At 43.2% G+C, this 17,762-nt stretch overlaps 1 protein-coding gene across 4 annotated transcripts in view; it reads left to right on the forward strand.

Annotated features, from left to right (window-relative positions):
* fgfr2 (fibroblast growth factor receptor 2) overlaps nucleotides 1-14,612 on the forward strand; it is a 39,627-nt gene extending 25,015 nt beyond the window's left edge. For 2 of the 4 annotated variants that reach the window (XM_053333626.1, XM_053333624.1), the window contains exons 9-18: nucleotides 1,515-1,708; nucleotides 2,496-2,635; nucleotides 4,810-4,931; nucleotides 5,802-5,912; nucleotides 6,322-6,512; nucleotides 7,236-7,358; nucleotides 8,521-8,591; nucleotides 11,367-11,504; nucleotides 12,130-12,235; nucleotides 13,745-14,612. In XM_053333626.1, coding sequence (XP_053189601.1) covers nucleotides 1,515-1,708; nucleotides 2,496-2,635; nucleotides 4,810-4,931; nucleotides 5,802-5,912; nucleotides 6,322-6,512; nucleotides 7,236-7,358; nucleotides 8,521-8,591; nucleotides 11,367-11,504; nucleotides 12,130-12,235; nucleotides 13,745-13,909 — 1,361 coding nt within the window. In that variant the 3' untranslated portion in view covers nucleotides 13,910-14,612. Of the gene's footprint in view, nucleotides 1-1,514; nucleotides 1,715-2,495; nucleotides 2,636-4,809; nucleotides 4,932-5,801; nucleotides 5,913-6,321; nucleotides 6,513-7,235; nucleotides 7,359-8,520; nucleotides 8,592-11,366; nucleotides 11,505-12,129; nucleotides 12,236-13,744 lie in introns of all 4 variants that reach the window. The other 2 variants (XM_053333623.1, XM_053333625.1) reach the window with 1 other exon arrangement.
* Nucleotides 14,613-17,762: the final 3,150 nt, after the last annotated feature.

Below are 17,762 nucleotides of genomic sequence, written 5' to 3' on the forward strand. Positions count from 1 at the left end.
TCCAGACTCCAAAGGGAGGGGAGGGTTTGTCTCCCACCTTCTCTTTCTTTCTGTTACATCTTTATCCTGCTCCTTGGGGAAAGTCTTTCAGTGCCACATTTTGGTTCTGAATCTGCATGCAAAAAAAAAAAACAGTTTTTCTTTCTCTACATGTGTTTCACTTATGCCCTGTAATTGAGTGCATCCCATTTTCTCAGACCTTCTCCTGGCTCTGATAATTGGCTACGTTAAAATCTTTATTTCTCCTTGAAATAAAGATTGAAAGTTAAAGCTCAACACTCGCTTCAGTTGGCTTGGCTTTCTCAATTATCAGGGCCACACCTCTCAGCTTCTACACAGAATGACTCATGCATGTGAACGTCTGTCCATTTGTTTGTGTTCTCATGTACAACATGTTTTATCCTATTTTTGTCCGTTGCTGTATGACTGGCCTGTAATTATGTATGCCAAAAGATCAAATATATAAAATTTAGTGTCAGTAGTGTAGTGTTTCTGCATAAGTTCACTTCAGGCTAGACAGATAAATGTTTCTGCTAAAGTTCTAGCTGAAAGTAAATTGGGCATAGTGTCAGGGCTTTAAATGAGATTGATGAGAGTAGATGACTGTCTGAACTCTGCGGCTTTCAAAAGACAAGTGGTATCAACCCTCCTTTAATGGTGTAACGAGATAGAAGTTTTATTTTGTCTCTAAACAATACAGTATAATGATCACAGGCAAGTCATTTCCTCTGGGAGTAATATGTAATATTTATTGCCCTCAATGAGCTCTATCTGCACCGACGGCGCCTTCGAGGCTGTGGCATCTGTGTGTGCGATGTGGTTTTTGGACCGGAGGATGGAGGCAGACAGAAGAAAGGTTCCTACATGTAGCTTCACCTCCAGCTGGCTGACGGGCTTCTTGGTTGGCGGTGCTGCACAAGAGCCTTGTTTGTGGTCTGGAGGACCATGCATTATGGAACAGCCCGTTTCTATAGTGCACACAAACACACAGATACACACTAACATAGCCCATTTCCTTGACAGGAAGTTCAGGCCATATACAATCATGAAGGACATCGCTTTCCCTTGTTTGCGATTGGAAGTGAAGCGTGTATTGTGCCGCCATTTGTGGGTGTTTATGCTCGCGTGTCTCCAACATTAGCAGGAAATGCAGACATGTGCATGCCTGGCTGTACTAGAAGAGTCAAGATTTATTATCTGTTTAGACTGTTGAGCCCTGTACAGGTCTGTTAGATTAAAGGACAGTGGATGTGCTGGTACCTAGGGAAGAAGAGAGAGAGAATTCTACAAAATAATTTCTTTTCAGTTTGCTTGCCAATAGTGATTACATTTACGCATGAGTCATCTCCAGAGCATCTGCCTCTCTGTTTGTCTGTCTGATACCCATGTGTGTTTATTCAAATGGAGAATGTGTCTGTGTGTCACCCATACATGTATGTGAGAGTGATCAGTGAGAGTCTGCCTCTAACTCTCTTTGCCTGACTTCAGTCTCACTCCCCCTTTTTTTTCCTCAGCCGCAGAGAAAAACCCAGAGCCCCTTCCCCCAGACTATGTGGAGATTGCTATATACTGTGCAGGCGTCTTCCTCATCGCCTGCATGGTGGGCATCGTGGTGGTGTGCCGCATGAGGAACACTGCAAAGAAACCCGACTTTGGGGGTCAACCAGCGGTCCACAAACTAAGCAAGCAGATCCCTCTGCGCCGCCAGGTAACAGAAAGTAGATAAAGAGTTCTAATGGCATCTAACACCCCTAGAGGAGAAAAGCACACACTGCAGATATGCTGCAGAAATACAATGACTTACAACAAACTCTAGATTCACTGACATGCAGACAGGCCAGCCTGATAAGATAAATTTGTTTTTATTATTTCAGCAATAAATGTAAGTTAATGCTAAAAATATAACAATGGGTGCATGGTTGGATTTTTAGTACAAAAAACCATGCCCCATAGTATATGCTATTGTGGTATTTTAATCAATCTAAATCAATCTTAATTTAGAAGTTTTGCATTTCTGAGCAAGTTAGCACTACTGCTGCTGCTTCAGTCAAGTGTTTTTTTTGTGTGTGTGTGGGCAATGCTTTTCCCTGAAGGGAAACCAAAAGGTACAAAAAGTGTTGGATTACATTCTGCGGAGAGACTGATTCCTGTGTCAAGGTAAGGTTAGGGTGGAGAGAGGAGAGATGAGCCCTGGGGACAGTGGCAAGGCTGAGTGGTTAACACACTTTCATCAAAATTATCGTTGTTGCTCACAGCTTAATGATCACTGAAATGTAATCTCTACATGGCCTAGAGACAGATTCTCAGCCCTAATGTTAAATATGATATATTCATATTAATGTGCAATATTGCCAGCACCAGTGGTAATTTTCAATAAAAGCACTACAGTCAATCACACATGCACATTCAAACCGACTCCTCTAGTGATGCCTTGGAGCTTTATCTGACATATGAACCCAGACTCCGGTGATCAGCCAATTTTTCTACGCTTGTAGGTGTCGGCAGACTCAAGCTCTTCAATGAACTCCAGTACGCCGCTGGTACGAATCACCACACGACGGAGCTCTGCACATGATGAGCCAATCCCTGAGTATGACCTTCCTGAGGATCCACGCTGGGAGTTTTCCCGAGACAGGTGAGGGTGACTCTAGTGTCTTTTTCTCATGTGTGTGATCACTTGCTGCCTTGTCCTCGCCTGTACACTCGTTTTGTATTCATGAGAAAAGTTCATTTGCATCAGAAACAAGTGAAATTATGTGGACTTTTTAAAGAAAAAAAAAGATTTTATATATTCTGCTAGTCTCTGTGACTCATTAAGACTGAAGTTTTGCTAGAAAATAATAATTACCAACTGGTCCTAATTACCGATCTCAACATTCAGCAAAATGCATAATTATGTAAATCTGATTCTGTTTTTCCATAAAGAATAAAGCAGCCTGATTTAGCATGTTGTGTCACTTTCATCTGACAAACTCAGGATTGAAAGCTGGCAAAGAGTGCTTGTTTGACATTGTGCATGACAATTTTCAGTTACACCCTTGTGCCTTGTTGTCAAAGCCAATACAAATATCTCTGGCTAACAGGGTGTATTACAGTAACAGATAACACCTAGATAACTACACAATAAGCATTTGATTGTATCTCAGCAGCTAAATGATCAGATAACTATTATTCTAGGTGAAGAGTGTCATTAACCCTGATAGACAGCAGGCAATAATGACTAAGTGGCAAGTAATGGCTGCAGTAGCTGAGATAAAGGCTACTGATTCATCTGTCTGTGTTACAGTAGAATGACCTGAACTTGGCACCTCGCCTTATCATTACAACTGCTGCTGTGTCACACACCCGCTCATACATAGTCGCACACATGCTTCTGAACGAAGCTGTGCTAATTAGTGGTTATCACTTGCAGCTTTCATCTGCATGTTTGGGCTAGGAGTGTTTGCTCTGTGTCATACCAGAGGAATTAACACTGCCGAGGTTTCGGTTAGTCACAGTTGCAGTGGCCAGTGATAAGCTTTAAGTTGGATTTAATAGGGCAGCAAAGGTTAAAGTAGTTTAATACTCACTAGAGGCATCTGGTTTTGAAAAAAAGAAGGGAAAATCCCACACCGTAAACATGAAGGCCTGTCTTTTGTTAAAATAGTTGTAAAAAGAGCTCAGATGATAAATTTTACTGTCACTCATCACTGAATAAAACATTTCTGATGTAATTTTAGACTCTCTGCGTGCATGTAGAATGGCACTCTGGTGACATGTTTTGATTTTAATTGATGAACCAACCAAAGGGGTTGTTTTGTCTAGGCTGAATAAATCTCTTTGTGCTTCTCTCTTTGGGTCTTTATTCCTCGCCTGTCATCCCAGCGCCTTAGGGATCATGTTGAGATTGCAGAATGCTGAGGAATGCTAACGTTTGCGGTTTGTGTGGAGGAAAAATAACATCGATTATGTGTGGCTGGATGGACAGAATGGTTGCCATTGAGCGTGGCGAGTGTGTGTGGACAGATAGGGGATTGTGTTACTACAGCAGGGTGCCGGCCTCGGGCCCTTGGCTTCAGCATGCAGTGTGAGTGTTTACATAGCCTGGACGGTGGACCTTAGGGATGTCAATCAAAAAAAAAAAACACACCAGAGCACACTGCTGGTCCAGAGGTCAGAGAGGTGCTATGCTTGTGATAGATAGTTGTTAAAAAGCATATGTGAATAAAACTTCTTTCTAGTTTGGACATTCTGCTGAACACACCAGCTATTGTGACATGATTTATAAGACAATAGCAGTCAAATTTCCATCTGGTATTGTAGTCAGACCCACCTGTATGGCAACAAAAGCCAGCATTCCATCCGTCACAGGCTAATGTTTCGGGGCTAAGTTAAGTCCTGTGTAATGACTTGTAAAGAGTGTATATTGGAACATGCCAAGGCAGGGTAAACAGTTTAGAAAAGAGTACCTCTTCCTGGCTTTATCAGGTGATTATCATTGCCATGTCTGCCTTCCTACCTACTGCCCTGGCACGGGCCGCAGTCACTGCGCCAATAAAGCACTCACACAGACACAATCTGATTGAAACAGAGAGAGCGATCTAGTGAGAAAAAAAGACTGGTTGAGGTTAAGAAACTGGCTTCATGCCTGGTCTCATTCCCTCTCTTTTTCTCACACTCTATCTAACTTGTTTATTTCTGCCTAGAGAGTGAATCGATGCCACAGTCAGATCAGGTCGATGAGTTCTAGTTTGTGTTTCAGTAGCTAATCAGCCTCCTGGCTTGTCTTTTTTTTGTTCTCTCTCTGTGTTTGCTGTGTGGCGGCTGCAGGTTGACCCTGGGTAAACCCCTAGGTGAGGGCTGCTTCGGCCAAGTCGTAATGGCAGAGGCGCTTGGCATCGATAAGGACAAACCCAAGGAGGCTGTAACTGTCGCTGTCAAGATGCTGAAAGGTAAGTTGCTCTCCTGTTGCTGCACAATTACAGTGAGGTTGTAATGGTAAACGTCTGACTTGTGCTCAAGATCAGACCACTTGGGTAAGATGTACACTACTTCATTATGTTTTGTGGGCAACCTGAGTACATTTTATAGGTGATTTATGCTTCAGTGAGGGTTCAGCAAAGGGCAAGGCGGAGCCTGGAGCAGTCATTATTATTCGTTATTGGTGGCTGCTGAATGACAGCTTGGGGGAGGTGGTTTGGGTAGGTAAGGGTTAGGGGCGGTCACATACCTGACCCCAGAGCAGCAGCTGGCTGGAGCTCAGTCAGCACCCACACAAAGAGGCAAGTCACACCCGCAGTATTGCTGTGATTAATGAAAGAAGTAGTGGGGGGCACTGGGATAGTTTGGGGTTGGGAGGGGTGGTTAGATCAGGTAAAGCAGCAGGTTATTGGACCAACCTTGACAATAGAAATCTGCTCTTTTAGAGTGGCTCTACATAAGGTAATGATGCAGAGGAATGCAGGCAATGCTGTTCTGACTGCCTGGATACCTTTACTGGCTCAATCAGTCCCATGAAAAAGGAGCCTGTGCTGCAGATAATGAATCCAGATTGAACGTCTTTAATTCCTCCTCCCCCCTCCCGCCTGGCACTGAAAGGATGTCTCTGTAGTCTGTGCGAGGTGCTTCTCTTGCTGCTGTAACTTTAGCCCACATTGTCTGTCAGCTGCACTTAATCAGAAGCACCTTACAAAACAAGGTGTTGTCTGACAGGGCAGCTCCTGAGCTGTGAGTCAAGGGTTAAAGGGAAGACAGGACGAGGGTGTGTTTGTTTTTGCTCCGTTTTTCCTGACAGCCTGCTATCATACTTGTTCTGTTCTTAGATGACGCCACTGAGAAAGACTTGTCTGACCTGGTGTCAGAGATGGAAATGATGAAGATGATCGGCAAACATAAGAACATCATCAATCTTTTGGGGGCCTGTACACAAGACGGTGAGTGGCACGGGACAAAACATATGATGCTACCACCTTAAACAGAAAACTGATTTTAGTGTGTTTATAGGTCTTCCGAAGGACTACCGCATATGTGAAAAGGTCAAATAAAGTCTTTTGTGGCTCCAGAAGAAACTGCACACAATCTAATAAACTGCCTCTAGTGATGTCACTTGGGGCAATGCCAGTTGGGAAGGCACTTTCTATACAGACTCCTTTGTGTTTTTATTCAGCAGTTTTCTTGAAACAAGCAGTAGCTTTAAAGTTATATCATGCTGATGGGCAATTGCTTCTTGCTGATGTATTCCATTAAAGATTTACTTTGAATTTTGAGCAGTGACCCTTTTTCTCAAAAGGAATCATTCATGACTATGTTCAAGGAGTAATGTGGGTCTTGTCTCCTCTGCAGGTCCTCTATATGTGATAGTGGAGTACGCATCTAAAGGCAACCTTAGGGAGTACCTACGAGCCCGCCGGCCGCCCGGCATGGAATACTCCTACGACATCGCCCGTGTCTCAGATGAACAGCTCACCTTCAAAGATCTGGTCTCATGCACTTATCAGGTGGCACGGGGCATGGAGTACCTAGCTTCACAGAAGGTAAGAGGAGTACACACAAACTGTCCTGTTCTCACATCCATCCCCCTGCTGACTGCCCAGACAGATTTCTGTGCCAGCGCGCAGTGTTTGATGTGTTGTATCCAGGAGGGTTTTACGTAGGAGGCTTGCTTGTGCGTCACTGTGGGAATAATGTCTCTTACAAACACTATTCTGACCCCCTGCCCAATCCCTGCATTGTCTCTCAATTCATAACAAAAGGCCCTCTGTGTAGAAGGATTGTCAAGTTTTCACAATGGGGGTACGGTCATGTTGTCCAAATGCAGGCTCACGCTCCCTCTCACTGTTGGAATGTGACAGAGCATACTGTCTCACATGCACACACACACACACACACACACACACACACACACACACACACACACACACACACACAAACACACAAACACACATGTGCATACTTGCACATGGGTGTTGATGTACAGAAATGACTCTGGCCATATATGTGGCAAAGTATGCAAGGAATCTTAACTTATCCGGACTTGTTCATGTCGGTGCAGTCATTATGGCGTCATGTTATTCAGTCAAGTGTTACCTCTGTGTTGGAGATTTCTCAATGATTACATGCACCACGAGCATGTTAACACCATTCCAAATTAAGTATACACCTGTTTCAGAGTTGATTTATTTATGCAATGACATAACTCTAAACTCTAATTCTTCTCCTCCCCTCTCCCCTCATATTTGTCACTCTCTCCATCCCAGTGTATACACAGAGACCTGGCAGCCAGAAACGTCCTGGTCACAGAAAGCAACGTCATGAAGATAGCTGACTTTGGCCTGGCCAGGGACGTCCATAACATCGACTACTATAAAAAGACGACCAATGTGAGTAATCGACCTGCATGCTGCCCACAGAGCAATGTGCACTTTGGGGGAAGGGAATGTTTTTGAGAGCCACAGTGTGAGATTAGTCTACCCGTCCCTCTAATTCCCTTCCTTCCCTCATCTTTCTGTTGCACTCTTTCCCTCGGCTGGTGTCTTGGCAGAAGCTGCAGGTTCCCAGGCAGCTTGTGAATGTAGTGCTTCTGGAGACTCTGCCTTGTTTATCCCTCAGTCTCTTGTTCCTTTAGTTCCATAGACACTTATACAATTAGCCAGAAAGGGAGGCAGATTGGGAAGGAGAGGGGAGCGGTTTAAACATAATTGACATCTCCATAGTGGGCCAATGGTGTCTTTCTTTCCCACCGCAGAGCAGCATTGCCTGCACATCCTCATTTTGTATGCATGGTTGCCTTTTCATCGCATGCAAAATCACGCTGAGAACTAGCTAACAACATTAACAATATGCAATGATGTTGATGGTAATGATGATCGGGACAATGACAGCAGTGACAATAGTAATCACTTATGTGAAACCAATCTAGACAGAGCCATCATTGTAGCGCTGAATTTGGTTTTAACTTCTGTTTATTTTGTCTTTATACTGATAGAAATGGAACAACTTACAATGTCTTTATTCTAATTTAATAACTGTCATATTACCATTTGAGAAAGTATTGTACAATAAAAGTCTTTATGTCTTTATGACTCTGTTCTTGCATAATCCTCATTTTAGTTGTGAGCTTGTATTTACAGCGGCTGAAAAGGCTGTTTTATACCCCTCCGTTTACTCATTTAGAGTGTCTGATGAGATTATTCCTGCCATTAAGCAACCATACAGATATTGACCATGGCCGCCCTGTCAGCTGTGCTTAGCTTCTCAGCCTGTGTTTTAATGGCATGCAGAGATAAACCCTCTCCTTTATCAGTGACCCTGTTTATCAGCTCTGTTGCTTTAACAATGTAAATGTTCCTTTGGGAAATCCTCCTCCCAGACAGTCGCTCTAGTGCCTTATTCCCCAGGGTGCTTTCACATATCAGCCTTTCCATGAGTAATGAGATTTCCCAGCAGTTAATTAATTCAAACATGCTGATCGGGCCAGAATTTAAAGAGTCCAGCGGTGGTTTGGGTGTAGATTTTATTTCACCTATGTGTGTATGTGTGCAGGGTCGTCTCCCGGTGAAATGGATGGCTCCAGAAGCGCTGTTCGACCGGGTCTACACACACCAGAGTGATGTGTAAGTATATAATAAACTGTTCCTGTGTCCTATTGCTGTAAATACATGATACAAAAAAATCAATTTACACACATCAGTGATGCAATTAAGCCTCCAACCCTCCCTTTTCTTCACACAGTACAACACACATCAGTTATTTCTTAGATTTCATGTGAAGCCCTGCTGGTCTCCTGTAGCCTGCAGTGACATTCAAAAGGTTGTTTTTCAGTATATTTAGGAGCAGGGAGTGGGTGAGGTGTTTTGGTGCAGTACTGGTGAATGTTGGGTGGGGTGGGGGGGGTTACTGGCTATAGGGGGCCAACACTGGCCAGTCTGTGGCAAAAGTGAGGATTTCACGCTAGACTAGAAGCCAATGCCGTGTTACTAATCTGACCAGCTTCAAAGGGCCTTGGAAGGAGGCTGTAGCCCACCAGCGCCTCCTCCACCACCACCGACTCACCCCTCGCTCCTCCTGCCCGGCTCGGAAGTCTCCCCTCCTTTTGGGCCTCCACACATGTCTGAAGGCAACAATGCTGCAGCCCGCTCCATTGCGGGCCTCATCCTCTTGCGCCTTCTTTCTCGAACCCCCTGCCACCCCCCTCCCTTCACTCTCCGCTCTTCATTCAGCAACACTTTGAACATGTGGCTCATCATTTTGGAGCTGTTCCACGATCAAAATAATCTCTCCTCCTTCGCCTCCGTTCGCCCCCACCCGTTCTTATTTTCATTCATCTGGTATGTGAATTGCTGACCCGTCTCTGTCTCCCTCTTTTTTTAAGTTCAAGAGTACTCATTCTAAAAACAGAACAAAGGGAGGCGTCCCTCTCTTTTTGGTGTTTGAGCCTTATGCGTTCTGACAGCGTTGTTTGAAGTTTCTGCTCCAGACACTGGCGGCAGAAAGTATATGTGGCAATTAGATAAATGCCTTGCATGCTGACCCCTGGGAAAAGAGATTCTGCGTGTATGTGTGTGTGTTTGTCTATGAGTCATACACCAGTAGCACTAACATAGCACTCATCCAGCTAAGCACTTGGATAGAGAGAATCTCTGCACTGTCCATGTCTGTGTGGTCAAATAATATGTGTACACACACATGATGCCCTTCATATTCCATAGCGCAGCACTAATCAATAACCTGGGGGAGTACTGGGGACTGAATAGGGGGGGCGCAGGCAGGCAGTGGCTACTGTAGTCCTTTCTGTCAGCTCACCGCTAATTACGTTTCATCACTCACTTTCAGTAATTGCCTTTCTCACACAGCATATGAAAGGGAAAAGGAGGAGGACGAGAGGTGTTGGGGGAGGCAGAGGGGGTCTACACACACCAGAGTGATGTGTAATTCAAACATCACCAGAAGCACAGGCAATCCATACATGACATCAGATTAAATGAATACATGCATTCCAATTAAACTTGTTGTTTTGACAAATGGGCCTGGGGGACTCAGCTCTGGCTGGCTTAGGTGAAGTTAAGGGGATGTAGCTTAAATACAGAGAGACGGTGTCATGGCCCAGCGTGGCAGTGTGAAAGATCTGATCGCTCCCCTGCCAAATTAAACAAAACCCTTGAAGCCCCTTGGTTGCAGCTCTACTTTTGACCACATTACAAAACCTTAGATCTTCATGTTTTGATCTGAATCACTGATGTATGTACACACATTGATTTGTTTTCTGACATTCCTATTGGTGATCCCCTGATCTGATATCATAAACATCTGTAGCCGAGCAGTGTGCAACTTAAATATAACAAGTTATGAATATGAATCCAGCTAAACCTCGCTAATATAATCACTTGTGTGCTGATTTATTGAGTTGTTTGTTTGAATTCTTTATGTATCTATTTGGCCAGATTACATAATTATAGTCATGTGTGGTCGAATGGCAGGTTATTCAAAGTGACCCAGAGCATGTTTGTTTGGAGAGTCAAGGTTGGCTGCAGGTGGACGCAAGCCTGCACGGGGCAACAACATGACAAGCACTGAGAGTCAGTTACAAAGTAGCACAGAAAGGAGAGATGAGTGTGTCAACAAGTGGGAAGATACAACCGAGTGATAGAGAGAGGAACACACCCGGGGCTGGTTGTGTAAACAGATGGAGGAACTGATAAAACACCCAACCTGCCTGTCCATGTCTACTTGCCTGATCGGACCATTTACGTGGCCTGTGGTTGCCTGAATGTGTCCACACGCGTCGGTGATTGTACGCATGTCTGAGTGTTATAATACAGCCTTTGTGTGGACATGAGTCAAGCATGTTGTCATTACAAAAAAGGATTCATTTGAAACTCTGTGGATCCTGAGACTCTAATATAAGCATGCAGCATGACAGTGATGGAAATCAGCGGCTTACTGATGTTTAATGACCGGACACTGCGAGGAGGAAGTAGTTAATATTCAATAGCCATTTCTGGACGTCTCTTTATTCTTGTTAGCTGTGGGTGGTCCTCTGTTTGTTTTGGTGTGGTGTGACTGGACAATGCCAGCCTGTGTGATTGTTGAGCTGGGTACAAAAGCCATCATTGAGATCAGGGCCAGAGTGGCACTGGGAGCGAGTTTGCGCCACAAGCCTCTGGATGGCAGAAAGAGGGCATTGACACCACTGCACTCCCACTGCTGAAGATCACTCCAAGCTTCATCCAATAGCCATAATATGTAAATTGTCTATAGGTTAAACCCATTATGGATATAAGACTTGAAGGTCTTGAACATTATTTACAGATTTATCTCACAGCTTTAGTGTCATTTTTGCATGTCATGACTATATTTTTTTAAGTATTTGTGTTTCTTTGTCTCACCAGCTGGTCATTTGGGGTGCTGATGTGGGAGATCTTCACCCTAGGGGGCTCCCCCTACCCTGGCATTCCTGTCGAAGAGCTCTTCAAGTTGCTCAAAGAGGGCCATCGCATGGACAAGCCTGGCAACTGCACCAACGAGCTGTAAGAGTTTGCTTTTTATCTCAAACTTTACCTCCTCCTGACTCCTCATACTCATATACACACAAGCTCTTATACTCAGACTCTCAACGCCATCGCAGGCTTCATCAGATCCATGACTCTGGGACTCTGTGTGCACTCTGTCAGGACTCTGCACAGCTGTAACTGGCTGCTATCAGTGTCCTCATTCACAATGAATCCTCTGCAGTCAGCGGACAATGGCACAGCTCTGCTGCGGTGCCACACTGAGATGGTTGATGGAAAACGCTGTAGACAAAGCAGAGGCAGATAGAGAACATCACACACATTTGCATTCAAGTATTCAAAAAATCCAGAGCACTGGGTGGCGTGTTTGTGATCAGCAGCAGGTCATCAAAATGTATGAAAATGAGATTGTGTGAGACAATGCCTGCTGTTTTGATTTACTCCTTGATACGGAGACACCTGGTTCTAGAGGCATAAAGCAATTCAGCTGGCAAATTTTGAAACTCGAGGACCTAGGAGACACAATTGTGAGTTTGGAGGGATCGGATAGTGCCTGCAACACTTCCACAAGCTCCTCTGTTCTCCCCTCTTCATCCACTCTTTTCCTTTGAGTAAACAGATTTAAATGTTTTTTCTCTCTCAGGTACATGATGATGAAAGACTGCTGGCATGCCATCTCATCCCAGAGACCCACTTTCAAGCAGCTTGTAGAGGATCTGGATCGCATCCTCACCCTCAGTACCAATGAGGTGAGTGCAGCTTCATTCATGTTCACCTATTCCATAAAGTTTTAGGACGTATTCCGGGTGGTCAGCTACACACATGCTATGATTTCCTGGCAAATGGGCGTCAGACATTTCATAACAATAAAATGGAATAATATGATACATTCCTACACAGAGTAGCGTGTTTCTCAATCCAAGCTAAATCACGCTCTTGCCAATACATGCAGGGTTCAGCAGAATGTTGCTGAAAGCTTTAGGAGCGCTAGCAGCCACGTTGCTGACACAAGGCCTAAATGGTGACCAAAAAAATGGCCGGAAGATTTGATCCAGGCCCAACATGGCCGCTACGGCCCAGTGAAGTTGCCCAATCATCACAGCCATGCTTTGCTCCCTATAATGGCCTGCGTTTCTTTCCATTCCCCTTCCTGTCTTTTGTGATATCCGTGCACTGACCTGAAAAGAGGCCGTCGATGGAAAGCTGTCAAGACTCGTCTGCTCTGGAGCTGGAACTTCATGAATTTATGCCAAAAAAGCCCAACTTTGAGTTTGAACTTTTGAAATGTAATAAAGTGCCTTTTTCTTGCCCCCCCTTCCACCGCCCCCTCCTCCTTTCCCTCTGCCCCAAACCGCTGGCAGATGTGGAGGTCTTTAGTAATGTGAGCCTTCTCATGTTGAGCTGGGAAAATGGAAGCCAGTGCTCATTTTCGAGAAAACCCCGAGAACTCTTCCTCCTCACAACTAGACCCAATAACAGCCATGAAAGACAAGGAGGAGGGGGAAAAAAAGGGTGCCTCATCCGACATGAAAAGACTGAAACAACTTCACAACACTGGACCGAGTCAAAAATTAATAACAGGATTTCTTGAGGTTTTCATCTTCATTTTTTTTGGAAGGGGTGCTGGAGGTTGAGCATTATGTTCTGCCAGCTTCTTTATTTTTTCCAGCCATTTTATAGAGTTTATGTCGGTCGTTTCAGTGTCAGATGTCAGATTAGCTTGGACTTGAGAGAGTGATGTGAGGCAATGCTGTAATGGCCGGAACGCCACATCTTTGCCCCAGTTCTCTGGTCTAAACATATCCTCCTTTCCCCCGACTTCACAACCATACTGAACTATTTTGTAGAGGAGCAAAACCGCAACCAGGTCAACCCTGCTCCCCTCACACCCTGCTGGATCAGTCAGCGGTCCAACATTCAGTATATTATTTATTATTTCTGCAAATATTTTCATATAGTATCCAGTTGAAGATGACTTTTTTCTGCTTTGTTTCATAAATCCTTCCAGGGTGATTTGGCATGGTTTAGATAAATATCATAATGAAGGTGATACTCCTCTTCCCCACCTCTCTCACCCTCCTCTGGAAAGTCCCTGCTCTTGTTGACGGGGTTTCAGCGCTATATTTATGTTCTCCTGTTTGCTCTAGGACTTTCACCTCTCCCTCCTCCTAAGCATTTTTCCCCTTTGTAACATATGAGCTTATGTCTTAGTGTAAATTATCTCACCCAACCCTCTTTTTCTCTCTCCCTCTGCACAGGAGTATCTGGACCTGTGCGCTCCAACAGAGCAGTATTCCCCCAGCTTCCCCGACACTCGCAGCTCCTGCTCCTCCGGTGACGACTCTGTGTTTTCCCACGACCCCTTACCGGATGAGCCCTGCCTCCCCAAGTACCAGCACATCAATGGAAACGTCAAAACATGAGCCTCCACCTGTCTTCTCTACCCCAGTTTGACCTACCCCTAGTCTTACCCCGCCACTTCCCAAAAACACACACAGCACAGACACCCTCTCCGAAATCCTCCCAACCTCCTGCCCCCCCATCACCCCCTCTGGCTCCCAGTGGACTAACGGACCCAGACGGGACTGGGCTGGTGGCAGCGCTGCTGTCACACACTCAAACTGCCATGCACCTACACTACATTCTCACATGAGGTCTTACGGAGAGGACAGGGACCGTACAGAAGCTGTTTTTTTACTGACTGAATGAACTGATGTTCCCAAGGGACCCTCTTTTTTCTCTCCCTTCATATAAACACAAAGACTTCTCTTTTTTGACATTGTTTGGTGATCCCATTCCAGTGGCTGGCATTCCAAGACTGTTATTCGCTCCTGGAGGAATGTATGGACCGAAGTGAACTTAAAAACAAGGGACTAGAAGAGGATGAATAGGAAAAGGAGTAAGAGAGAGAGCTTCGACTAACAAAACAGAGGAATAGGAGGAGAGCACATATAGAAACTGCTCTCTTGTTTATTTTGTAATATTGATGCATTTCTTTTTCAGTTCTCTTGATAAACCTTCCCAATTATTCTGGAGAAAGAAAATACACAGTATAATGTATAGTGCTGGGTATATTTGTAAATATATTCAAATATGTATAAATATATATTATATATTTACAATGAATTATTTTTTGTATGGACTCAAAAAATAACCGTAACCCTCCCCACCCCCACTTTGAGTTTGAGGCAGGTATGCTAACAGGTTATGTGTCCTATATTTCTCTTCACTCACACACTCACTCACACATACACACACATTACACGTACAGACATGGATACACAATTTAATATACACAAATACCTGTCTTATTCTCACTCAGTAACACAGTTGAGTATTGGCTTTCAGGGACTGAGGTAGCATGTTAATTTATTGACTTATGTTTTTTTTTTTTTTTTTAATGAATCAAAAAGTCTGGAAAAAGAACAAAAACAATATGGCAGAAATTATTACATTAATTATGCTGATAATACATAAATAATCCGTTAAATTTATGGTAATTTAAAATGATCTTTCAGCAGTAACAGAAAAAAGCTATTTTAGAGGGTTTGAAAGATCCAGGTTTTGTAAGTTTTATATATGAATGTGAATATTAAGTTAAATTTAAAAAAAACTGTACATTTTATAGTCAGCTAATCCCTTTCTTATGTAGATGTTGATGCCATTTCTATCCAGTCATTTTACTCTTTCTTAGCTTTGCTTTAGGAAACGAGATTAATTTCTGGATATTTATATGATTGAAAGAAAAATATTTTGGAAATGCCTACTAGCGATCCGCTCCCTCATTTAGATTAAATATAGACTCCAAATTTACTTGACAGAATTGAAAGCTGAAAAACAAAGTATTAAATCATTCAAGTGTTTTTTGTTTTTTTTTTCTACTGGACCAACTTTAAGATGTTCTTTTGCAAGTGTTCTTGCCACATTTGCAAAATAAATGATGGAAAAATATATTCTTGTCTTATTCTTTGACTTTGTTGCACAGTGAGCAGTTTTGCGGTGAGTGGCAGAGATAAAACGCTGGATTTATTTTATTTTTCCAAGTCCAAAGAATGTGTTAAACTGTGAATTCCTCTGAGCTAAATTTCTTCTCTTTGGGTTCTGATATGAGTGGAAATAGTACAGTGCTGTTTAGGAGAAAGTTATGTATTTTGCTTGCATGCTTTGATTATTAAATATGTGGGGAGAGGGATTTTCCACCATATCAAAAATTCATTCAGACAACCTTGGCAAATCTACAGGGGCTCAAACAAGGGAATACAATGTTTTTCTGTATTTCATTCTACTAGAAGGGGGGGGGGGGGGTCATTTTACATAAAAACTCACCTACTTCAGATGTTCTAATAGACCAAATATGCACACAAAAATACAAAGCTCAGCACAAACACAGAGTAAATGTGATCACATTAGATAGTGAATTCAGGCCAGTGGTCAAAGCAATTTTGTTAATGAACGGAGAACTCATCATTATTATGATAGCGTAGCTCTGTGTCTTGATCTGTCTGACTGTGATCAGACAAAGAGTCTTCGTAAGAGCCTCCTGGCAGACTAATAGGTGCTCTGATTAGCTGATTGATTCCCCTTTTTCTCTTATCGCAACAGATTTAATTCAACAGAGTGAGTAGTTGATTTATCTGTTTTGATGTCAGTTAATCAAAGTTGATCTATTAGCAAGTGTGACTGGTAGTGGCAGCTGTGGATGTGTCCCTTTTTCTATAATGGTGGTTCATACATATCAACCACAGCAAGAGTGTTCACACAGCATGCTACAACTAACACTTTTTTGTTGCAGGTTCGTGTGATAAGAAGCAAAGAATTAACAAGACAAAGAGATGTGGATCTGCACGGCTGGACCGAGGCACAGTGGAAGCTGGTGGGAATGTTGTGTCATTAGATGAGCAAATATTTGGTCCTAAACCAAAATATTGGACCAGTTGAAATTTTGATGAAAACTGAAAGGGTCACCAAAGTTATTACATCCACTCATCAGTCCGGGAACCATGAATGTCTGTATCAAATTTCATTTCAAACCATTAAATAGTTGTTGAGATATTTCAGGACCAAAGTGGTGGACTGGCCGAATGATGTTATCATCCCTAGAGCTGCATAAATTATGGCATGCAGTGAGGTAATAGTTGGATGTTTAGTAACCAAATAATCATCTGCAAATTAAACATGTATGTGTATAAATTATGTTATTGTATACCCAAATCTAAATGAGAGCTACAGTATGCACTCTTGGGAGTGAATGTAGTTAGTAAAAAATACATTTCTGTAACATAAATCTTGATTCACTCTTTTACCAGGTTTCAACTTGTAATAAACATACACAAATACACACACAGACACACACACACACAGACACACACACACCAGTCTTCCTTCAATAGACGTGCCCCCTCATGTCTCCGGAACCTGAAAAGGGCTTGGAGGGAAAAGTCAGTCAGTCAAACATTCCTATTTTTCCATAGAATAGAAAGGAAGAAAGCAGCAACAGCCCTGGAGGATTGGAGAGGGATTGGAAAGAAAGAGTGGCAGGATAAACCACAGTGCCATACACCCTCATTAAAGGGGGGGGGGGCGGCCGGATATCCACATTGGCTATTGCACACTTATCAGAATGGCTGTCTATTGTGCTGTAGGCTGATGGCACACACAGGCAGGGCGGGAGCAGGGAGGGGTGAACAGGGAGACCAAATAGAGGATTAGATTGTTCCATCTTGACAACATGCCCTCTGATCTGTCAGTGCGTCTATGAGCGGAGACAAATACACTTTCTTTTATATCTGAAATGTGACACAATGGGTCCTATCTTAGAGTAAAGCTTGTTCTTTGAAAAGATACATATAATTTCTGTTTACTTATTGATAATGATGTAAGGGTAAATAAATGGATGAGTTACTCAAACAGCATACCGCAAACCATGTGAAAAACTAACTCAGTGAGGCCTTAATGTCTGCTATTTTACCTCAAGCAAAACATATGACGTATGACATTAATAATAAAATAGGTTCTTACATACTTGAACATAGCTCATATTGTTAGCTTGTGGCACAACTTTCCCGTCATATATATTTACTGCCATGTAAAAACAATCTGGTATTTTTTCCTACTCAAATGCCTCAAGGACTCACTAAGCGGTGACACTTTCTTGCCCTCCTCTGATAAACACGACCCACCACGGTCAGTCAAAGCCTTAAATGAGTTTTTCATTTTGAGACCTTTCTACTCTATGGTTTCTTAATGCTCTGAAGATTAACCCAGTGACCCTCAAAT

The sequence above is a fragment of the Scomber japonicus genome, chromosome 14, assembly GCF_027409825.1.
Source record: "Scomber japonicus isolate fScoJap1 chromosome 14, fScoJap1.pri, whole genome shotgun sequence".
NCBI classification, from domain to species: domain Eukaryota; kingdom Metazoa; phylum Chordata; class Actinopteri; order Scombriformes; family Scombridae; genus Scomber; species Scomber japonicus.